Below are 19,297 nucleotides of genomic sequence, written 5' to 3'. Positions count from 1 at the left end.
CTACACTAAAAATGCATTTCTAAAGAGAGGACTAAGAATCAAAGAAATAAAGTACAAAATAGAGAGTAAAACAATGTGTTAAGGTGGTAACTTTATGCTAAATGCTCTTTCTTAAAGGCTTGCATATGAAATTAATGAAGGCTCTTAGCTCTTTTAAAACTAAGTAGAAAAAATAGAACACATTTGCATCATTATACGTAACTTTGAGTCTACATGAAGTTCCCTTTATCTTTCCATAAGTTATCCATCGTTTTAATCTATCACTAATTTAGTGATCTAGGAAACACTTCTCGTCTTAGGAATTGCAATTGCACATGTAATAGCAGTTAAGGTTTCCCTCTCATGATAAACTTACACAAATCTTAATATTAACTTATGGTGTTGATATAGGAAATCACTTGTGTGCATCACCGAATAACTTATAAAAGGGTTAAATCTATTGAGAAATCCATAGGGCTGCAACTAGGATGATTTCTCTTAAGCTTGATAATTGCTTGTGATGTATTTTTACTTTTTCTTACTTATTAGCTTCTTCTCTTATTATTGTGTTGTTCTTATTATCAAACAACTATCAAAACAAGAATATCAACAATACACAAGAACACGGGATATAGGTTGCAAGCTAGGGCCAAAACCTCTCCACTTGAGAGGAAAACCCACAAATCTCCTCTACTTATAGATTCTTCAAATGACAAATTTCGAGACCTATAAACTAAGACCAATAGCCTTCAAAGACCAAATCTGACCTTCTTGATGATGTGCTTCCTTTGTCCAAGTAAAACCCAGTCAAATATCTTCCAGCTACACAACTTCGACCCCTAGTTGCAGAATTTCGGTCTCTACTGCATGTCTAAAATTTTCATCCCTTGCAACAACTGCTACTTCCACACTTGTGAGAAAATCTAGGGCTTATAAGGCTTCCTTTGACCTTCACTTTAGTTTCTCCTTCTGCTAGGACTTGTAGGTGACCTAATACACCTTCCTTTGACTTTCTTTCTGCAATTTCCTCAACTTCAACCTTGCATCAACAAAACCCTAGCCTTCCTCCTTCACAAGTGTGTGTGTGTGTGTGTGTGGGTGTGTGTGTGTGTGAGAGAGAGAGAGAGAGAGAGAAATAACCCAAACACTTGTCCTTCATCCTTCTTCCTTCTTCGCTAGCCTTCTTCTACTCTTCCTTCGCTTGAATTATGAGAAGATGAGTGAGTGTACATAGGAGGTCGAGTTCCCTCCTATATATAGGCTTCCAAGGAGGAGGACATGCCCTGATTGAGGTTGACTTAGCTATTAGGCCGACTAGTTCTTGGAGGGTATTTTGACACTGTTAAATACAAACATAATTCTTTTTACAAGTTACAATTTGCTTGATGGGGTCTTATGATTTCTTGACCCTTCTGAGTTCTTGACCACAGGACAAACCCTAGAAGCACTCAACGGGTGTTTGACCTCTAAATAAAATGACCTTTAGCATGAAACCCATGCTACAAAAATAACAATAATAATTTTTATTTCATTTTACAATATACAAGAATTAAAAATACATTTCATATTTATGAACACTGGACCTAGTTACACATTTCAACACCCCCTCTTAATTAGGGAGGTATTCATAATGGTACATGGACATTCTCAAATTGAAGAGATCTCATGAGAAGAGTCAGATTGGTAAGTCGTCTCTTTGCATCATACCAACCAGCATTGTCAGATAGCAAGGCCTTGACTAACAGCTCTATCTCTCCATAAGTTTAAAGCACAATGTTGGCGAGACCAATCACTGATAGACACCATCATCATTGTATCTCAAGGCACATACCCCACTCGGGTGTTCACAAAATATGTCCTTTTAGAACAATTCCTATCTTGGAATAACACACCCTCAAGGAATTTCCTCTTCAACTACTTTTATCTTGGGTGCCCCACCTCATCCTCAAAGAGTATCGGAAGCCAGATGCTTACCCAATCCTTCATTCTTTCTTCATGAAGTGAAGACAAGAACGATGTGTCCATCTCTCCCTCTCAACTAGGGAGGGTATATCAACTAGTCCAAGCTTGTCTCTCAAATACACAAGCTTCTTATTAGGAAGAGATTTTGTCAAGATGTCAAGTAAATGTTCATCAGTGGAGATATATTGTAGTTGCAACACTCCATATTGCACCAACTTTTGAATGTAGTGATACGTGTTATTTATATGCTTTGTATTTCCATGAAACATTTGGGTCTTCATACAACCTTATACAACTGATGTTGTCACAATGTATCACTATAGGGTCCATCGGTCCTTCAAACAGGTCAGACAACAACTTCCTCAACTAGGCAACTTCTCTGCTTACTTCACAAGCTACAATATATTTAGCCTCAACACTACTCAAAGAAACTGATTCTTGCTACTCATCCAAGATATCATGGAGGATCCCAAACTAATCATCCTCCAGTGGTGCTTCTCCCATCCATCTCACTGCCTCCCTAGTGGGAATTTGTATATCCAATCAAGTGGACGTCATTCCACTTTTCATACTTCAAGCAATAGTGAATTTTTCCTTGCAGATATCTCAGTATATGCTTGGTTGTTATCCAATGATCATGCTTGGGCTCTACCTGGAACTGACTAAGAATATTCACTGCAAAACAAATTTACGGTTTTGTGTTTATCAAATACATCAATAAGCCAATCAATTCTCTATACCTTGTTGGATCCACAAGGTTTGATTCAGAACTTCTTAGTCTTTTCAAGTTTGTGATCATAGGGGTTGTCATAGGTTTGCAATTCATCATGCCAAAAATTTTCAGCATCTCAATCAAATACTTTCCTTGACCTAGATAAATATCATTAGGTCCTTTCCAAACTTCCAACCACAAATAATAATGCATCAACCCTAGATCCTTCATACTGAATTTTGCTACCAATTGCTTCTTACACTCTTAAATACGACCTTCTACACTTGTCATGATAAGATCATTTACATATAGAAGAATGATTACGAGCTCATCCTTCACAACCTTGATATAGAGATTAAGATCAATGAAACTTTTCGAGAAGCCCAATCTTTGTAGGTATGTGTCCATCCTTGTATACCATGCCCTTGGTGCTTGTTTAAGGCCATAAAGTGCCTTCTTTAACCTGCAAACATAGGTCTCTCTATCTTTTAATTCAAATCCCAAGGGTTGTTCTATATATACTTTTTCATCGATGGTACTATTCAAGAATGCTATCTTGACATCTATTTGATGGATATTCCATCCCATCGATGTTGCCAAAGAGACCAACGAATGTATAGCTATATACTTTGTTGTAGGTGCAAATGTATCTTCATAATCGATGCCTTCCTATTGGGAGAAGCCCCTAGCCACAAATCTTGCTTTATATTTATCAATACTTCCATCTGTTGCATGTTTAATCTTGTAGAGCCACTTGGAAGTTACCATAGATTTGTCTTCAAGCTTAGGTACGATCTCCCAAATTCCATTCTTCATTATTGACTGAAATTATTCATTCATGGCATCTTTCCATTCTTGATGTTTGACAGCCTCTTCAAAGGTGGAATGTTCTACTTCTATTAACTTCGTCATATAGGTTGCATAACTTGAATATCTTTTGGGCTTCTTACTTTCCCTGAATGTGCCTTTTGTTGCTCCATGACCTTCTACATCTAGAAGAGTAGACTTCAACCAATTTGGTCTCTTTTTGCTTTTAGGGATGATCACTGGTTGCATAGGTTCACTAGGACCTATATCTTCATGATTTGAGTTCTCTTCCTCTCTAGTGCATTCTTCTTCAAATATTGGAATTTCTTCATCATCAAAGTCCATCGAGAGGTCCTTTTATTTATTGAATGCAATACTTTCATCAAAGATCACATCTCGACTTACTTCTATTCAGTGTCCTTTTATGTAGGTCCTATATGCCTTTGAAGTGTTGATATAACCAACAAATATTCCCTTCATGCTTGTAGGATCCAACTTCTTTCTTTTATCTTATGAAATGTGAATATAGATAGGACAACCAAATATTCGAAGATGGTCTACACTTGGTTTCTTCCCAATGAATGCTTCCTCAAAAGTCATGTTGTCTAGTGATCCGTGAGGACTTCGATTTTGAATATACACCACAGTTTTTGTTGTTTCACCCCACATAAATTTTGGTAAGTCTTGATCATGTAACATGGCTCTTACACTTTCCTCAATTGATCGATTCTTTCTTTCATAAACTCCATTTTGTTCAAGATTATATGGGACTATTAGCTCCCTCTTAATCTCGGCGTCCTTACAGAAAGTTATGAGTTCCTTCAATGTGTACTCTCCTCCATTGTCAGATCTTAGTACCTTTATTCTTCTTTTTGTAAGTTTCTCTACTTTAGCTTTGAATTCTTGAAATTTTATCAAATACTTCATCCTTGGACTTCAGCAAATAGATCCAAGTTTTCCTTGAGTGGTTATCAATGAACGTTACATAATATAGATAACCTCCAAGAGACTCTGTAGACATAGGACCAGAGGCATCCGAATGAATGCGATCCAGGACTTCTTTTGACCTTGAAGCATTGCTTCCAAATGGCCTCTTAATATTTTTACATAATACACATCCCTTGCATACTCCTTCATGATCTTCCCTGAGTTCAGGGATGCCATTCACCATTGAATTTAGAGTTGGTAAGATTTTGTAGTGAAGTTGTCCAAAACTTCTATGCCAAAGTTCACATGGACTTACTTCAATGTGAACCAAAGCTTGAGAGAGAGGAGTCATCAATCTGTAGAGTCTTCCTTCATGAATTCCAATGATCTTTGCATTTTCGATGCTAGAGCTTTTATCCCATACTACAACCTTTCCATCTATAAAAGCAACTTTATCTCCCTTAACTTCTAGAGATGAAATAGAAAGTAGATTCTTTTGCAAACCTGGAACAAATAGGATGTCGTTGAGATAATATTTCATCCATTCTCTAGCTCCAACGAGGTCAATCCAATTCCTCTTACAAGATAGCTCTTCTTGTCACCAAGTTCAACATAATGGGAAGATTTTCCTCTTGATAAAGTCTTTAGTTGTTTCTGCTCACTTGTCATATGTCTTGATGCTCCATTGTTGATTACCCAAATATTTTCATCTTCAAATGTGCATGTAAGTGCTGAGAATAATCTTTTGTCCTTTGTAGGAGTCTTGGTCATACTATTCTTGATGGATAATAGGAGATTCCATAATACCTTGATACCTTGCTTGAAATGACTTGCTACCATAGAAAATTGCTTCAAATATTTCCTTAAGAATGTAGTGATCTTCATAATGATCTTAGCCAACCTTAGCTCTAATTCCATGTTGACAAATCTATAGGGTTGCAATTAAAATGATTCTCTTAAACTTGATAACTACTTGTAATGTTTTTTTATTTTTTCTTACTTATTAACCTTTTCTCTTATTATTATGTTGTTCTTATCATCAAACAGCGACCAAAACAAGCAGATCAACAATACACAAAAACACAGGATATAAGCTACAAGGCAAGGCCAAAACCTCTCCACTTGAGAGGAAAACCCACAAATATCTTCTTATAGATTCTTCAAATGACGAATTCCAAGACCTCTAGACCAATACCAATAGCTTTCCAAGACCAAGTCTAACCTTCTTGATGATGTGCTTCCTTTGTCCAAGTGAAACCCAGTCAAACCTCTTCCAGTGGCACAACTTCGACCCTGGCTACAGAGTTTCATTCTCTATTGCAGGTCTGAAATTTTTGGCCCCTACAACAACTGTTGCTTCTACACGTGTGATCAAATTTAGGGCTTCCAAGGCTTCCTTTGACCTTCGCTTCAGTTTCTCCTCCTTTTAGGGCTTGTAGGTGACCCAATACACCTTCCTTTGACTTTCTGTCTTCCTCAACTTCAACCTTGCAACAACAAAACCCTAGCCTTCCTCATTCACATGTGTGTGTGTGTGTGTGAGAGAGAGAGAAATAACCCAAACATTTGTCCTTCGTCCTTCTTCGCTAGCCTTCTTCTGCTCTTCCTTCACTTGAATGATGAGAAGATGAGTGACTGTACATAGGAGGTCAAGTTCCCTCCTATATAAAGGTTTCCAAGGAGGACAACATGCCCTAATTTAGGTTGAGTTCTTAGTTGTCAGGCCAACTTGGTCTTGGAGGGTACTTTGATGCTTTTAAATACAAAAATAACTATTTTTACAAGTTACAATGTGTCCAATGGGGTCTTCTTCATATGACAATGACTCTTTTGAGTTCTTAACCCTAGGATAAACCCTAAAAGAACTCAATGGGTGCTTGACCTCTAAATAAAATGACCTTGAGCATGAAACACATGCTATAAAAATAGCAATAATAATTTTTCTTTCATTTTATAATATACAAGAATTAAAAGTACATTTCATAGTTTATGAAGATCGAACCTAGTCACACGTTTCAACAAAATCCACTAATATAAGTGGATGTTTTGCATTGAGATTCATGTACTTGCATAGAGGGTGGCATCTATGCCTTGGGATCCATGTACCATGCCCCAAGATTCATGCACCTAATTCAAGGTCCATGACATCATATTGGGATCCATGATATTGCTTCAAAGTTCGTGTAAAGACATGTAAACAAATATATCTACATCGTAATATATGAGATCACATTGGGGTTTCGTGGATATGGATTATGACATCATTTCATATTCGGATCAAATGCCCTTCACTCAACATTGTTATGGAATTTGTATCTTTCGTGGAAATTGTGTTGAGTATTGTTCCACAAATTGCCTTTTGATGATTGAAGAATATGAACTCCCGACCTATATCCAAATCTATGATAATGTGATGAATAATGATAGGGACTCCACATCATCATAATGTGCTACATGGACCATTTCTTAAAGTTGTTGAGGTGGTTAGAGCACATTTTTGAAGGTGACAAACTTCAAGGGTAGTTATGTGTGCAAGAAATTTCAACAAATCAATATCATTAGATGTAGAATAGCTACAAGATTTTCAAAATAGAGTTTATTATAAAATTGTGCAAAAATTGGCCTAGTTATGACATTGTTAGAATCAACAATAAGAAAATTATTGTTGCATTTTGACCACTCAGCATCTACACGTGTGGTTTTTTAAACCATCTTATGGAGCACACGTTTTCTTTTTGAGTTGTCCACTCACATATTTGAGTTGATTGAGGTGATTATTTCATAAAATATTATTTTATTAACTCAAAATGGTTACAAACCATGATATTGAAGGTGCTTATCGTTTTAGCTCATTATAGCTCATTGTCTTAGCACATGTTTTGCTACTCATGGTTTTGTAAAGGGTCTTATCTATACAAGGATGACCCCGCTCTTATTTGTATCTGTTGGAAATCAATTTGAACTTGTTTGCCTTGCAAAAACTTATTTGTATCTGTTGGAAATCAATTTGAACTTGTTTGCCTTGCAAAAACTCGTGTGTGATATTTATCTATTTTTGGAGCATGTGTTCTATAGCTATCATAGAGGGTATTTGATATTGCAAGTTTTTAAAAAGAATAACACTACTACAACATCAAACAATGCATTTGAGATAATAAATACCTCTTATCTCTTTTCTTTGTGAAATTACAAGTTTCAATTTACTACATTGAGCTGAGATATCTTAAGGATACAAGAACAACACTCAATCTTGGATAAGTGTTGTCCATAACCCATGAGGTAGGCATTGATCTTCCTTTGCATTTTTAACCATTTTCCATTTAAATTTTCCCTTTGTTTTGTTTCATTAACAGTCTATGTTTTGGTTCATTAACAATCTATATTTTGATCAAGTCAAATATGTAAATCTAATTTGTTCATTTAAGTTTATTAGTTAACTTTCCTTCATATCTAGTATAAGCTTCGATAAATTGTGCAAATTACTTAACCTTTGTCATGGTTAAATCTAATTTGTTCATTTAAGTTAACTAAATAATTTATGGTGTGGATTTAATTTGGGATTTGTCAAATGTTGGAAATCTACTTTGAAGGTTTCATGATTGAATAATGACACACTTATGCTTAATTTTTGAAATTTTTTGTCATACATGTACTTCAATTCATCTTAAAGATTAAATCAGTGTAAATAGGACTTGAAGAACATAATGGGATAAACAAATCATATACTACTAACTGGCTAAGCAAATTCAATTCATTTGACTGGCTGTGTAAATTCATTAATGGCTGTTTAACAGCTATAGTCTGTCATTGTTCTCTTCATTTGTCTTGTTATATTTACTTTGATGTCACCAAAGCAATTGATTTACAATAATCCATAACAACTTACCTAAAGGGCTAAATACATCGCTCAATAATCCATAACAACTTACCTGAAGGGCTAAATACATCACTCAATAATCCACAACAACTTACCTAAAGGGCTAAATACATCGGCTCCGAATAAATGTTGCAAGTGCTATTTCAAGGTGTTTAGCATCATTCCTCTAGCAAAGTTGCATTTAAATATCATTCTAATTCATCATTGCAAACTAAACGATGCCCAATATAAACTAACTATTTCATAGTTCGTCGCTGTTGCACGAAATTCTAAATTTAAACTACTATTCCATGGTTCATCCCCATTGCACGAAATTCTAAATTTTGAAAAATTGTTATTGGCTGAAGTTTGTGTAATGTTTAACAAATATTCCTTAAGCGTTTCACTTAATTCTTTATTCAATTACACATATGCAATAAATCAATGATGACTAGTGTAGTGTAGGCTTGACAGTTTACTCTTGTTACATTTTCATGTGTTAGAATATTTGATGTGGCCAAGGGTTTGGTTAAATTTAATGTGATTCACACATAAGGTCCAAGTTAACCATTCACATTTTGAAAATTCACTACTGTTTTTAAATATGTTATTCACTAATCATCATCAACCCAAACATTGGTCAATAAATGTGATATGATACTCCCCTTTTTGAGGACGACTAAGTGACTTAAATGCTTTCACGTCTTGATAGTTATAGTTTATGAAGTGGAATAAGTCGACTAAGTGACTTAAATGCTTTCACGGCTTGATGGTTATAGTTTATGAAGTGGAGTAAGTCCCAATTTCACAAATTTCATAGTTCATTAATTTGTCTCATGATTTCATTGAGATTGGTTAAGATATTTTGATGTTGTTTACAAATAAGGTGGAGATATTTTTACAACTCTGAAGAGTAATCACCTGGTTTTAATCAAACAGCAATTTCGAAATCAAAACCATGATTGACCACAGCTGAATTCACATATGGGTGGGTGGCTTGCCTAGGAATTGCCTTTAGGCACTCCAGTTGAGGTTAGACCCTTTTGCCCTAGGTGAGAGTTTGCACAGTAATACAGCATATAAATCACGGTCTGCTCATTAATAGTTTGCAAACACGTGAATATCATTAATATTTTTCCTTTTCAGGTTTGTGGCATTGCTCTGCAATGGTATAATTAATCATAGAATTCGTCTCAGAACTCGTTCCAAAATATTTGTTTGTGGGATTATTATTGACAACACTGATTGAATTTTCATCTTCATGATGGGGCATAGAGTTGGATGGACCATGAGTCAAATGTTCGCATCTTATTCTACATTTTGGAAAATGATTATCACAGAAATACCAACCCAAATTCATTTGAATCAAATGAGTTCGATTTTGAGTAGAGGGTACTACAAATATGGCCTCAGAAGCGTGTTCTCAACAAGAATTGCGCATCTTTTACACTTAAATGCAGATCCCAACACTTACGTGTATACCCAGAATCAAAGAACAAGCAATGACAAATTCGTGCTGAGCGCTAAAACAATCACCTGCTTGAATGATATGACTTTAACAATGACCAGATATCTCAAAATTCCATCGGTATCTTTCCATTAGTTGCCAGAACAAGAGAAGACAAAGCACCTAGAAATAAAAATGTCCAAGTCTCACAACAATTCTTACAGAATTTTGATAAGCTGACTGAATGGTTGAGATTGGCTGTTGCCACAACAATGCCCTAATTTCAAAACTCTACGAACATAGAAGCCCGATCATGCGTATCACTTGGCGGAGTTTGACAGCCTCCATATTAAAGTGAGGCATACCACAATGATGTGTAGTTGCGGTTCATAGCTCACCATAGATCCAAAAACTGTTTGCCTTGACAAGAAAAGGGAACTTTACTGAATAATCTTCAGATTTTAAAAGTTGCATGAGACATTTTTTGTTGATAGATCATAGAACCAAGGTAGAAATGATATTGTATTTGTGTGGCAGTCTAAATTTTAGTACAGTGAACATTAAACTAAAAACCCTCAATATATACATAGATATGTTTGTTTACAATACTAAGAAAAAGGACATGCAATTCAACTAAATTCTGGTTATGTTCTTTAATTAAATGTGTTTTTGATTGCTATAAATATTTCATTCTTCTCCCTTTCAGTTTTCAACAAACACTATTGCTAAATAAATCCATTCCCTGGTATTACATAATGATGACGTTGTTTCCGTCAAAATAGTGCCAATTGGATCACGAAACAATCACAGGCTAAATCAGCTCTTCTTGAGGTTAAGATTATCTGAAAGGTTAAAAAATGGGTACTGCCATTTCCACAAAAGCAAAAATAAATGAAAATACTGCAAGAAAAAAAATGTAGGCATTCCAGCATTTAAAATAAAACATAAATCAACAGCATAAAAATATTTGATAGCGACAATACATTGACCATTTGTTGAAGCCCAACAAACAGCATACCGGAAAAGAAATGCGAAAGCAGATTATGATGTATCATATAAACATTTTTTATTTGATATATATAAGTATGTTTTAAGTTTTAACATGGATTAAATTCACTAAAGTACAGAGGCATCGCATATAGATAGAGCTTTCATCTCTATAAATAATATCAAGTATAGAGACATTTTATTGGTTCATAAAGAACCTTCCAGATTAATGCCATGAAAAAACAGCCGCATAACTGGAATGTTTGATGGGATCACCTATTAACCAAGTGATAGGTAAAACCCAAAATCTTCAGACTGACTTCAACCCAATAACAACGTTGTCAATATCGATAAAGTTAATTTCTGACGATATATCAACCATACAAACTATGCTCAATAAACTTGTCGAGGATGAATCTTATACTGCTTTGACTACCTTGACCTGATGTGAGGAAGATGTACAGAATGAGAAAGGGTAGGGTGGGCATCATGGTAAGACCTAAATTAGAAATACATTGAACTCCGTTAGTGCAATATCAAACATATACGCTTTGCTCCAAATACCATAAAAGAATTCCGGAGAACAGAAACTTAAGGATGGAATCCGCATCAATATTGATGAAGCTTAAGGCTGAATGTTGGGACATTTACAGATTCCGTCACCATAGCTAAGGTATTTTGATTTAATCTGCAATTAAATGAAATTGTTGTCTGACATGGATGTGATAGACACAAATTGTTCCAACTTGAAGCAAAAGCACCAAAAACTACCTCCAGAGGCCAGAGCACCATTTACTGCCTCCCATTAAATTAAGTCTTGAAGTCAGCTGTCAATTGGGTCTAGCTCAAGTGGCAAAGAGACATTGCTATCCAACCCGCCAAGGTTCAACTCCCAATTGTGACATGTTTCCTCTTCATGAGCCAATTGTGGATTGGGGCTCTTCACAGGCTAAAAGTTGATTGGGCCTGGCAAGGTACCAGCAATCTCGTTCTAACCTACAGGCTGAAGAAGTTTGCATAGGCAGGTATCAAACACTAAAACCAGATAACCAAAACATGTGTTTCACTTTCACATCGCGTTTTGCCAACAATTGGGGGAAGAGGAACAAGTGAACGAGTTTTGAAGATGGCTGGAGAAAACTCCCAAACTAGAAGATTATATGTAAAATTATAAAAAACAATTTTATTAGGAATGATTCATCACTAATAGACAATGAACCATTCAATTGCAATATTTGAAATTTAAATGGGTGAACCATTGCTTCTCATCATTAAATGAAAATGAAATGATACATGCAAACATCATCCACTGACACAAAATTAAATAATTATATGTGATATATAAATCATTCATGATACAAAAATTATAATAAAAACGGAAATACTTCTCCTTGCAAAGTGAAAAATTGGGGTTTTGGGAGGGGATGTGGACCTTTACAAATATAGTGGGGCCCATCTATTACAAAAAGGGGGAAAGGCAAAAACAGCTTTGCTTTTACTCTCTTTTGGGGACTAATAAGCCATGTAATGGATGCCAATGGGATCAAGATATATCCCAGCATCGCTTTTCGCATGGGGCACCCCTAGTACAGCGACGTCCCCTGTGCCCTGCTGAACGCAATTTGCAAACAGGATATCCCCGAGGGTATGGCCCTGACCCCAAAATGTAGGGGACAATGCTTTCACACCAAGAATCAACATTGGTGTTGCTATTTTGACTCTGACTCGACATAGACTTAGGACCTGCTTTCAAATTCATGAATGCAGCAAAATCACCCTTGGTAACCTGATTAACAAGGGAGACTCGTAAAATACCACAGTTTCTGGACTTTATTTCCTAGGGAGCAAAGAGACCAGAATTTAGAAAAGACAGGGATTGAAACCCTGAATTCTCTTGACCGAATCCAGCATCTCAAGCTGATGCTTTGCTATTAGGGGATTTCAACCATGCTAGCAAACTCCATAGCATTGTCTTCATTGGACACAGTGAGGAGCTGGTAATATGGTTGAAAAGAAACCCAAGGAAATCAATGTAGCCAAACAAACCAAAGCATTTTATACCATAAAATCAGGCTGAAAGGGCTTGACTGACAGTGTACTGAACCCATTGGGCAGTTTCCTTAATTCCATGATCATCGGATAACAAGCACTCATTTATAAAGTTTTTAGGAAATACAGAAGACCAAAGTAAAGGGGCAGCACTCTTTCCTAGTGTGTCAGCCAAGTCCCCCAAAACTCCAATTGCAGATTTCGTGACAGATTCATCCCTGCATACCCATACTAATTATCAGAAAATTTGAATAGACAGGAAAGCTGAACCATAGAAACTGAATCTTTGAACTAGATAAAACAATCGGTTTTTTTATAGTATCAAACATCAAAATAAAATGACTTCTACAATAGGATTTGTACCCATACCTATCCCTGTCTTGAAAAATACTCTCGAGGAATTGCAAAATGTGACCTGCATAAGGCATTAGTAATGCTGCTTTAGGGGAGCTTTTGAAACCTTGGAAAATGCCTGAATAGGCTTCTATGATTCCATTGCGTAGCTGATTAGTGTACTCTGATATTTCAACCTCTTGGCTTGCAGACTGCACTGAGATCTCCGCTGCACTCTGAAGCATGGGCATTGCATAAATCAAATATTTCTCAAAATGCTCGCCAATAGCCAAAGCTATATCTCCAAAACAAGAAAATATTCTGGGTTTTACTGAACGATGGAGCTGATTGCTTGAAAGGTCCTTGAGAAGCTGTGACATGATGCCATCACAGAAAGGCAGCATCTTGTCATCCAGTACTCGACAGATATCACCAACCACCCCAACAGTGATAGCACAAACCTGATATTCTTCGAAGTTCTGAAGACCCATTTCCAAATATCTATAGAACTCTTGCATATACTTGCCAAATTCCACGCCAATTGCATAAGCAAGTGCCCCAATGGCTAACATTGCTTCCTCGTGAACCATGGCGCTCCTACAAGAAAATATTCTCAAGAAGATATTCATCATCTGATCAGAGTACTGTACAATTCCATACTTGGTTGACTGAGAAGCTCCCAGTTTCTGAATAATAACCTGCAAGCAGCCACAGAGAAGGGACTGCAGCTCACTCTGTTTCTCCCTATCTTCCGAAGATAGTTTTGGTGTCTCAAGGGTTTCATTGAGCTTCATTAGCATGACTGGAACAAGCTGCATTACTATGGGTGCAGTCTCTTCGGTCGAACATCTTACAACTTCATTCAACGTCTCATAAGCAGATACCCTAAGCCTAGAATCAATTGCATCTTCCCTGTGGGCTGCAGCAAGAAGAGAATGTACAATGTTGTGGAAAAAAGGAGAAAGTGGAGAAGAACTCACTGCTGCATCTCCATATCCCTGGGCCAGAAAATACAAAGCACCGCAGACTTTCTCTGCCACATTGGGAGCATCTTTCATACTCTCAAGTAAGACAGAGAGAATGGGCGGTAGATTTGATTGCGTGATTATAGGAGTCTCCACTGCCGGACCATGCAGAAACTCAAAAATCCTGCCAAGTGTCCAGGCCGTGGTGTCCTTCACATGACTATTCTCATCCTTCATTGCATTAAGCATAAAGCTTAGAGCAACATTGACAAGCGGACTAACCTTCTGAGGTGATGGACCTTCCAGAATTGAACCAAACGCATAAGTAGCTGCTTCCCGGCATCGCCAATCTGGCTTAGATATGTTATCTTGCACAAATGGCATCACCACGGGCACAATATCATCTCCCACAGTCCTCGCAACAAGCCCCAAGCAGGTGCCCCCTGCCATCGACAGATTCCAAGCACCTTCATCCTGATCCTGATCCTCTTCTTGCTTCAACAATGTTTCCAGTAGCAACCGCACCAGCGCGGGGAGCGCCTGCTTAACAAAATAGAAACACGGCACCTCCTCCGAATCGCCATCAAAATCATCCCCAAACATCTCCAGTATATCGATTTCCTCGTCACAGATCGAACTCCAAAACTCAACAGCCTGCAGAGCAACGGGCTCCTCATCTTCCCTAACTGCCTTCACCGTAATCGCAAAGATATCCTGCATATAAGGTGCAAGCTTCCCATAATGCATTGACGCAATTGACACCAAGCACTCGAACGCAGCCTGCCGAATCCTCACGTCGGAACAAGCAGTCGCCTCGCAGACCACCCTCATGATGTAATCCCTCTCCATGTCATTGTCAAAATTGGTCTGCGCAAAGTCCAGGGCATTGTGCAGAGCCCTTGTCGCCGCCAGCCTCACATGGCCATTCGCCTCCGATGAATTCATCCCCTGCACCACTGCTGTCAATATCGAATTCACCTGATCCTGAGCCAGGGACTCACTTGAAACCTCCTCACAAACAAACCCTAGGGTTTCTAGGGTCGCTTGTTTGAGATGAGCAGGCTGGGAGACCTCCATGTTCCCCAAAAGAACCCTAATCAGCTCAGGCCACTCACCATAACCCACCTCTATCCCTGCAACCTTTGCAATCACCTGCCCGGATGTGTGACCAGCATCGCTAACAGGGGAACCTAGGGTTTTAATCAGAAAACCTTTAATCTGCGTTTTCACAGAAGAATCCAGAGATCTCCATCCCTGAACTAGCTGGGCTTTTCTGTGTACTTCCTTGGCATCCAAACAGTTCTTCAAAATCAACCCCGCAAGCTTCCGGCTTTCAACGGGCTTATCCTCATCGGCGAGTTCGCGGGACAAAGATATAAAGAAGGCCGGGAGATTCTGGTCCTGAAACTGTCTTAGGTTCTCCTCAGCGAGCTTTCGAACCCCGCCATCCACGGACTGGGCATTCAGGAGAATCTGGGTCACCTCGAGCGACATTATGGGGAATCGAAGGGTTTCAATCTTTTTAACTTCTTTTCTGTATAGATCGGGAGGGATTCGACCGCGGGCCGTCCAGAGTCAAATTACAGACGAAAGGGACTGAAAAACGATAAATAGAATGAGTACGAAATTTTGGAATTACCAGGATTCGATCACCGGCCGATGCAGATCCTCTTCTTCGTCCTCGTGTCCTTCGCCTAGTATGTAGTAGCCAACTGTGAAGTAATAGCATCAGCATAAAACTCTCTCTTTAATCAATGATTTTTCACAGGGTATATTCCATATATTAAAAATTAAATTAAAAAAATCAGCCCATTTACACCAAAGGATAAATTAATGTATTAAGATAAGATAATTATGTAAATTAATGTATTAAGATAAGATAATTATGTAAATTAATGTATTAATGTTTATGTAAATTGATGAGGTTTTTAAATCCAACTTTCTAATCTGAAACACTTTTTTTTTCTATGCAAAGGGGCATGGTAGAAAATAATATAAAAAAAATTTAAATGTAAATGAATACATATATAAAAAATTAATAGGTAAAAAGTTATTAAAATATTTTTAAATTAATATAGATTTATTTTAATTTTGAGATTTACCACGTATTTAGAGGGATTAAATTTTTTGTACTTCAAGAAATTTGATTCTTCTTAGTATTTAGCGGATCGAAGAGTTAACATGGATCTATATCAGTTCTTAATAATATCATTTATATGTGAAATATACTTTTGTATTATGAGAATAAAAAATAAAAATAAAGTAATGTTCACTTGCCTTTGAAGGTGGGGAGACCTTGCATTGAACAAAGTTTTAAGCACAACAATATTATCTCAAAACATTCTATAACCTCCTATTCTCTTTAAAATAGATTCTCAATAGTAAAACCTTGACTACTTATGGGCCCATCATAAATGAGTACCAACTACCTAGTGTGCCTTATAAAGTGGACTCCTTTACGTTAAATAACTACCACTACTATAATGGGTCTTATTCTAAGAGGACAATTGCCTACATTAATTAGCTAGCTCCCACTACTATAATGAGTCTTATTCTAAGAGGACAATTGCCTACATCAATTAGCTAGCTCCTAGGTATCCTAAAGTAGGGAAGTTAGGGTAGGAGTCTAACATGCCCTCCCCTTTGTAGTGTTATCCTCAAGGCTGAAGATGAGGAAATTGTTATAGAATTGCAATGGATTCCCATGTGGCATCTTCAAGTCGCATATCTTTCAACGAGATGAGTACTTCTTAATCTATGTGTTAGCACAATTTATGTTCTTTGTTATCCAATATTGCTTTTCGCTAGAGCCAAATAGAGTCTTCTTCATCAAGTTCTTGTAATTTTGTTTTCACCTTACACTTTGATCCCACAACCTTCAAATAAGACACACGAAAGACTAGATGAATGTTAGAGTGGGCTAGAAGAGCTAGCTTGTGGCCACTTATCTAATGCATTGGATGATCTTATAGGGTCCATATAACTTTGGTGCTAATTTCTTGGGTATTTTATCTCAAATGTAACAACCCTGGTGAAAATTCCATGTAATAAAACTTAATAAAGGCAAAATAATAACCACCATTGATGGGACACTTATTCCAAGTTGAATGTTGGGCAAGACATCCTAGTGTGGGTGTTCATTGGTTTATTATGGCTAAGAATTTGGTAAAGGCAATGGTTAAGGCTTTGGAAAGGCAAAATGGTATTTTTGGCACATTTATTTATGAAAATAATGGAAAGTAGGACAAAAGGAAGGTGAAAGGTCACACATTGCATGTGAGGAGGAAAATGAAGGAAAATAATGGAAAATAAAGAAAATAAAGGCTTAATTGGTAAAAATGCTTTTGAGGATCAGTTGGTACCTTTTGTTAGTTCAATTTTGGAGCTCTCTCATTATCCTCTCTCCCTCTCGCTCTTGGACACACAAAGTTTTCTTGCAGCACTTTGGCATTGGATCAAAAAGCAAAGAAGGCAAGAGGAAGGAAGGAGCAAGCAACTACAACAACATTCTTTGCAAGTACTGATTTGCATGTGTGTTTTCCTTGCTAGATTTGGCATGCATGGTATTGCATGTGGTTCTTTGTTGTTATGGCATGGATTTTTCCAAGTGTGACAGCGTTTTTAGCTTAGTCTTGCCATTTCCAGATAACCATGGTGTGATGGGATTCTCATGTTTTGGTTGAGTTGGATTGTCGGATGGATTCGAAGCTGAGTGAGGTGGATCTCTGAATAATAAAACGCGTGGCCTAGTAACCCTTGAACCATATTGTGGGTTGTGTTAAAGTTGGATTTTGTGTAACCTCCATGGGCCTAGGAATCCTCGATCGATGAATGGCGGGATATACGTAAAGCCTAGAGGTGGGTTCTCTCCATCAGGCCTAGTAATCTCGGGATGAGATATGTGGTAAAGCCTGGAGAGTGGGTCTTGGTTTAGGACCTAATGATCTGGTGTGGATTGTGTTAAACTCTAAGAGACTAGGAGACAAGAAAATTCATCACGGTGTAGGTGGAGAAATCTGGTGGCATCCATGCTTGTTTTGGCCTAGTGATCTAGTGGAGATCATGGTAAAGTCTGTTGTTACATGCTTATTGTTTTGGCCTAGTGATCCGGTATGAATTATGATAAAGCCTAGTTTTATTGATGAGAGTGAAATGGTTTAGCCTCAAGATGCCCTAGTTGGTTCTTTTGGTTTGAGTCCCACATTCATGCTTGGAATATGGCACGGGGGTGAATGGCTGAAGAGAGGATTGGCTCATCCATGCTATGGTCGGGTGGAACATGGTAGTCCCATCCCGCGTTGGCTTTTGCATTCATTAATAAGAGGTTCATTCCTTGGTATCTTATGTGTAAATGTACGGGTCTATATGTGGATTTTATGGTTGATTTACCATTGGTATCTTTGTTGTTATTATGCTAGTTATAAGCATGTTTTATGACAGTGTTGATGTATAACTCTCCTCATGTTTTGATTTGTAAATGAATGAATAATGTATCTATGATATAATAGATGATAATGCAGCTAATGATATAAGGGAGCAATGATTCTTAGCGATTCTCAAATAAGTATGAGACCCCTAAGCTCAGATCTGTTGTTTACACCAGTAGATGACATATTTGTGACATGTTTGATGAAATGCTTGACATGGTTGGTAGGGGTCTAGTTAAGTCCTTATTCAAGTAATTGCATTTGTATCATTATTATGTTGTTATCTTTTAGTTTTGAATGTGTCATTGAGTTCTAGGCAGTGACCTGGGCTCTAGGCCTGAAAAAGTGGCACAAATCCTAAAGTCGCAGGCACGAGTCTGAGGAGAAAAGTCCCTAGACGCATGCATACCCATGTTGTGGGAGCATCTAGAGCCTCATATACGCATGCATACCCATGTTGTGGGAGCATCTAGAGCCTCATAGATGCATGCTTGTCCATATCAAGGGAGCGTTAGGGGGTTTAATGGTCTAAAAATTTAGTTAGTCTCAGGGGCTAGTTACTTGAGTGGTTGGGTTGGCTCTTGGGAGTTCTATTACTAATGTGGAAGGTTAGTGTGGTGTATTTCCATCGATTCCACTTCCTTGAGGTTGCTTAGGAGGTTAAATCCCATTATAGTGGCCTCTCATCGCATACTTACCCCGGTTGGCTGGTTACTTGGGTAGATGTGGGATGAGGGTGTTACAAAGTGGTATCAGAGCAGGTTGTGCTCTCTTTGGGTCATATCTGATACCACAAAGTGTTACAGAGCATGGTTAACCCCTTGGACTGGATGGGCAATGCGTGTT

General features: G+C 37.6%; 1 protein-coding gene across 1 annotated transcript; it reads right to left on the bottom strand.

Annotated features, from left to right (window-relative positions):
- Positions 1 to 11,997: 11,997 nt before the first annotated feature.
- Positions 11,998 to 15,788, bottom strand: LOC149255232 (importin subunit beta-1-like). Its single transcript, XM_089460402.1, has 3 exons — positions 15,664 to 15,788; positions 13,096 to 15,558; positions 11,998 to 12,944 (listed from the first exon to the last, which is right to left on the bottom strand). The coding sequence occupies exons 2-3, from the start codon at positions 15,516 to 15,518 to the stop codon at positions 12,746 to 12,748; spliced, it is 2,622 nt and encodes an 873-aa protein (XP_089316528.1). The 5' UTR covers positions 15,519 to 15,558; positions 15,664 to 15,788; the 3' UTR covers positions 11,998 to 12,745.
- Between the last annotated feature and the right edge of the window lie 3,509 nt (positions 15,789 to 19,297).

Source organism: Pinus tabuliformis, chromosome 7 (assembly GCF_031772625.1).
Source record: "Pinus tabuliformis cultivar Carrire ecotype Pingquan chromosome 7, CPIR1, whole genome shotgun sequence".
Taxonomy (NCBI): domain Eukaryota; kingdom Viridiplantae; phylum Streptophyta; class Pinopsida; order Pinales; family Pinaceae; genus Pinus; species Pinus tabuliformis.
The sequence above is the reverse complement of the archived record's forward strand: the minus strand, read 5'-3'. Positions and strand labels throughout refer to the sequence as shown.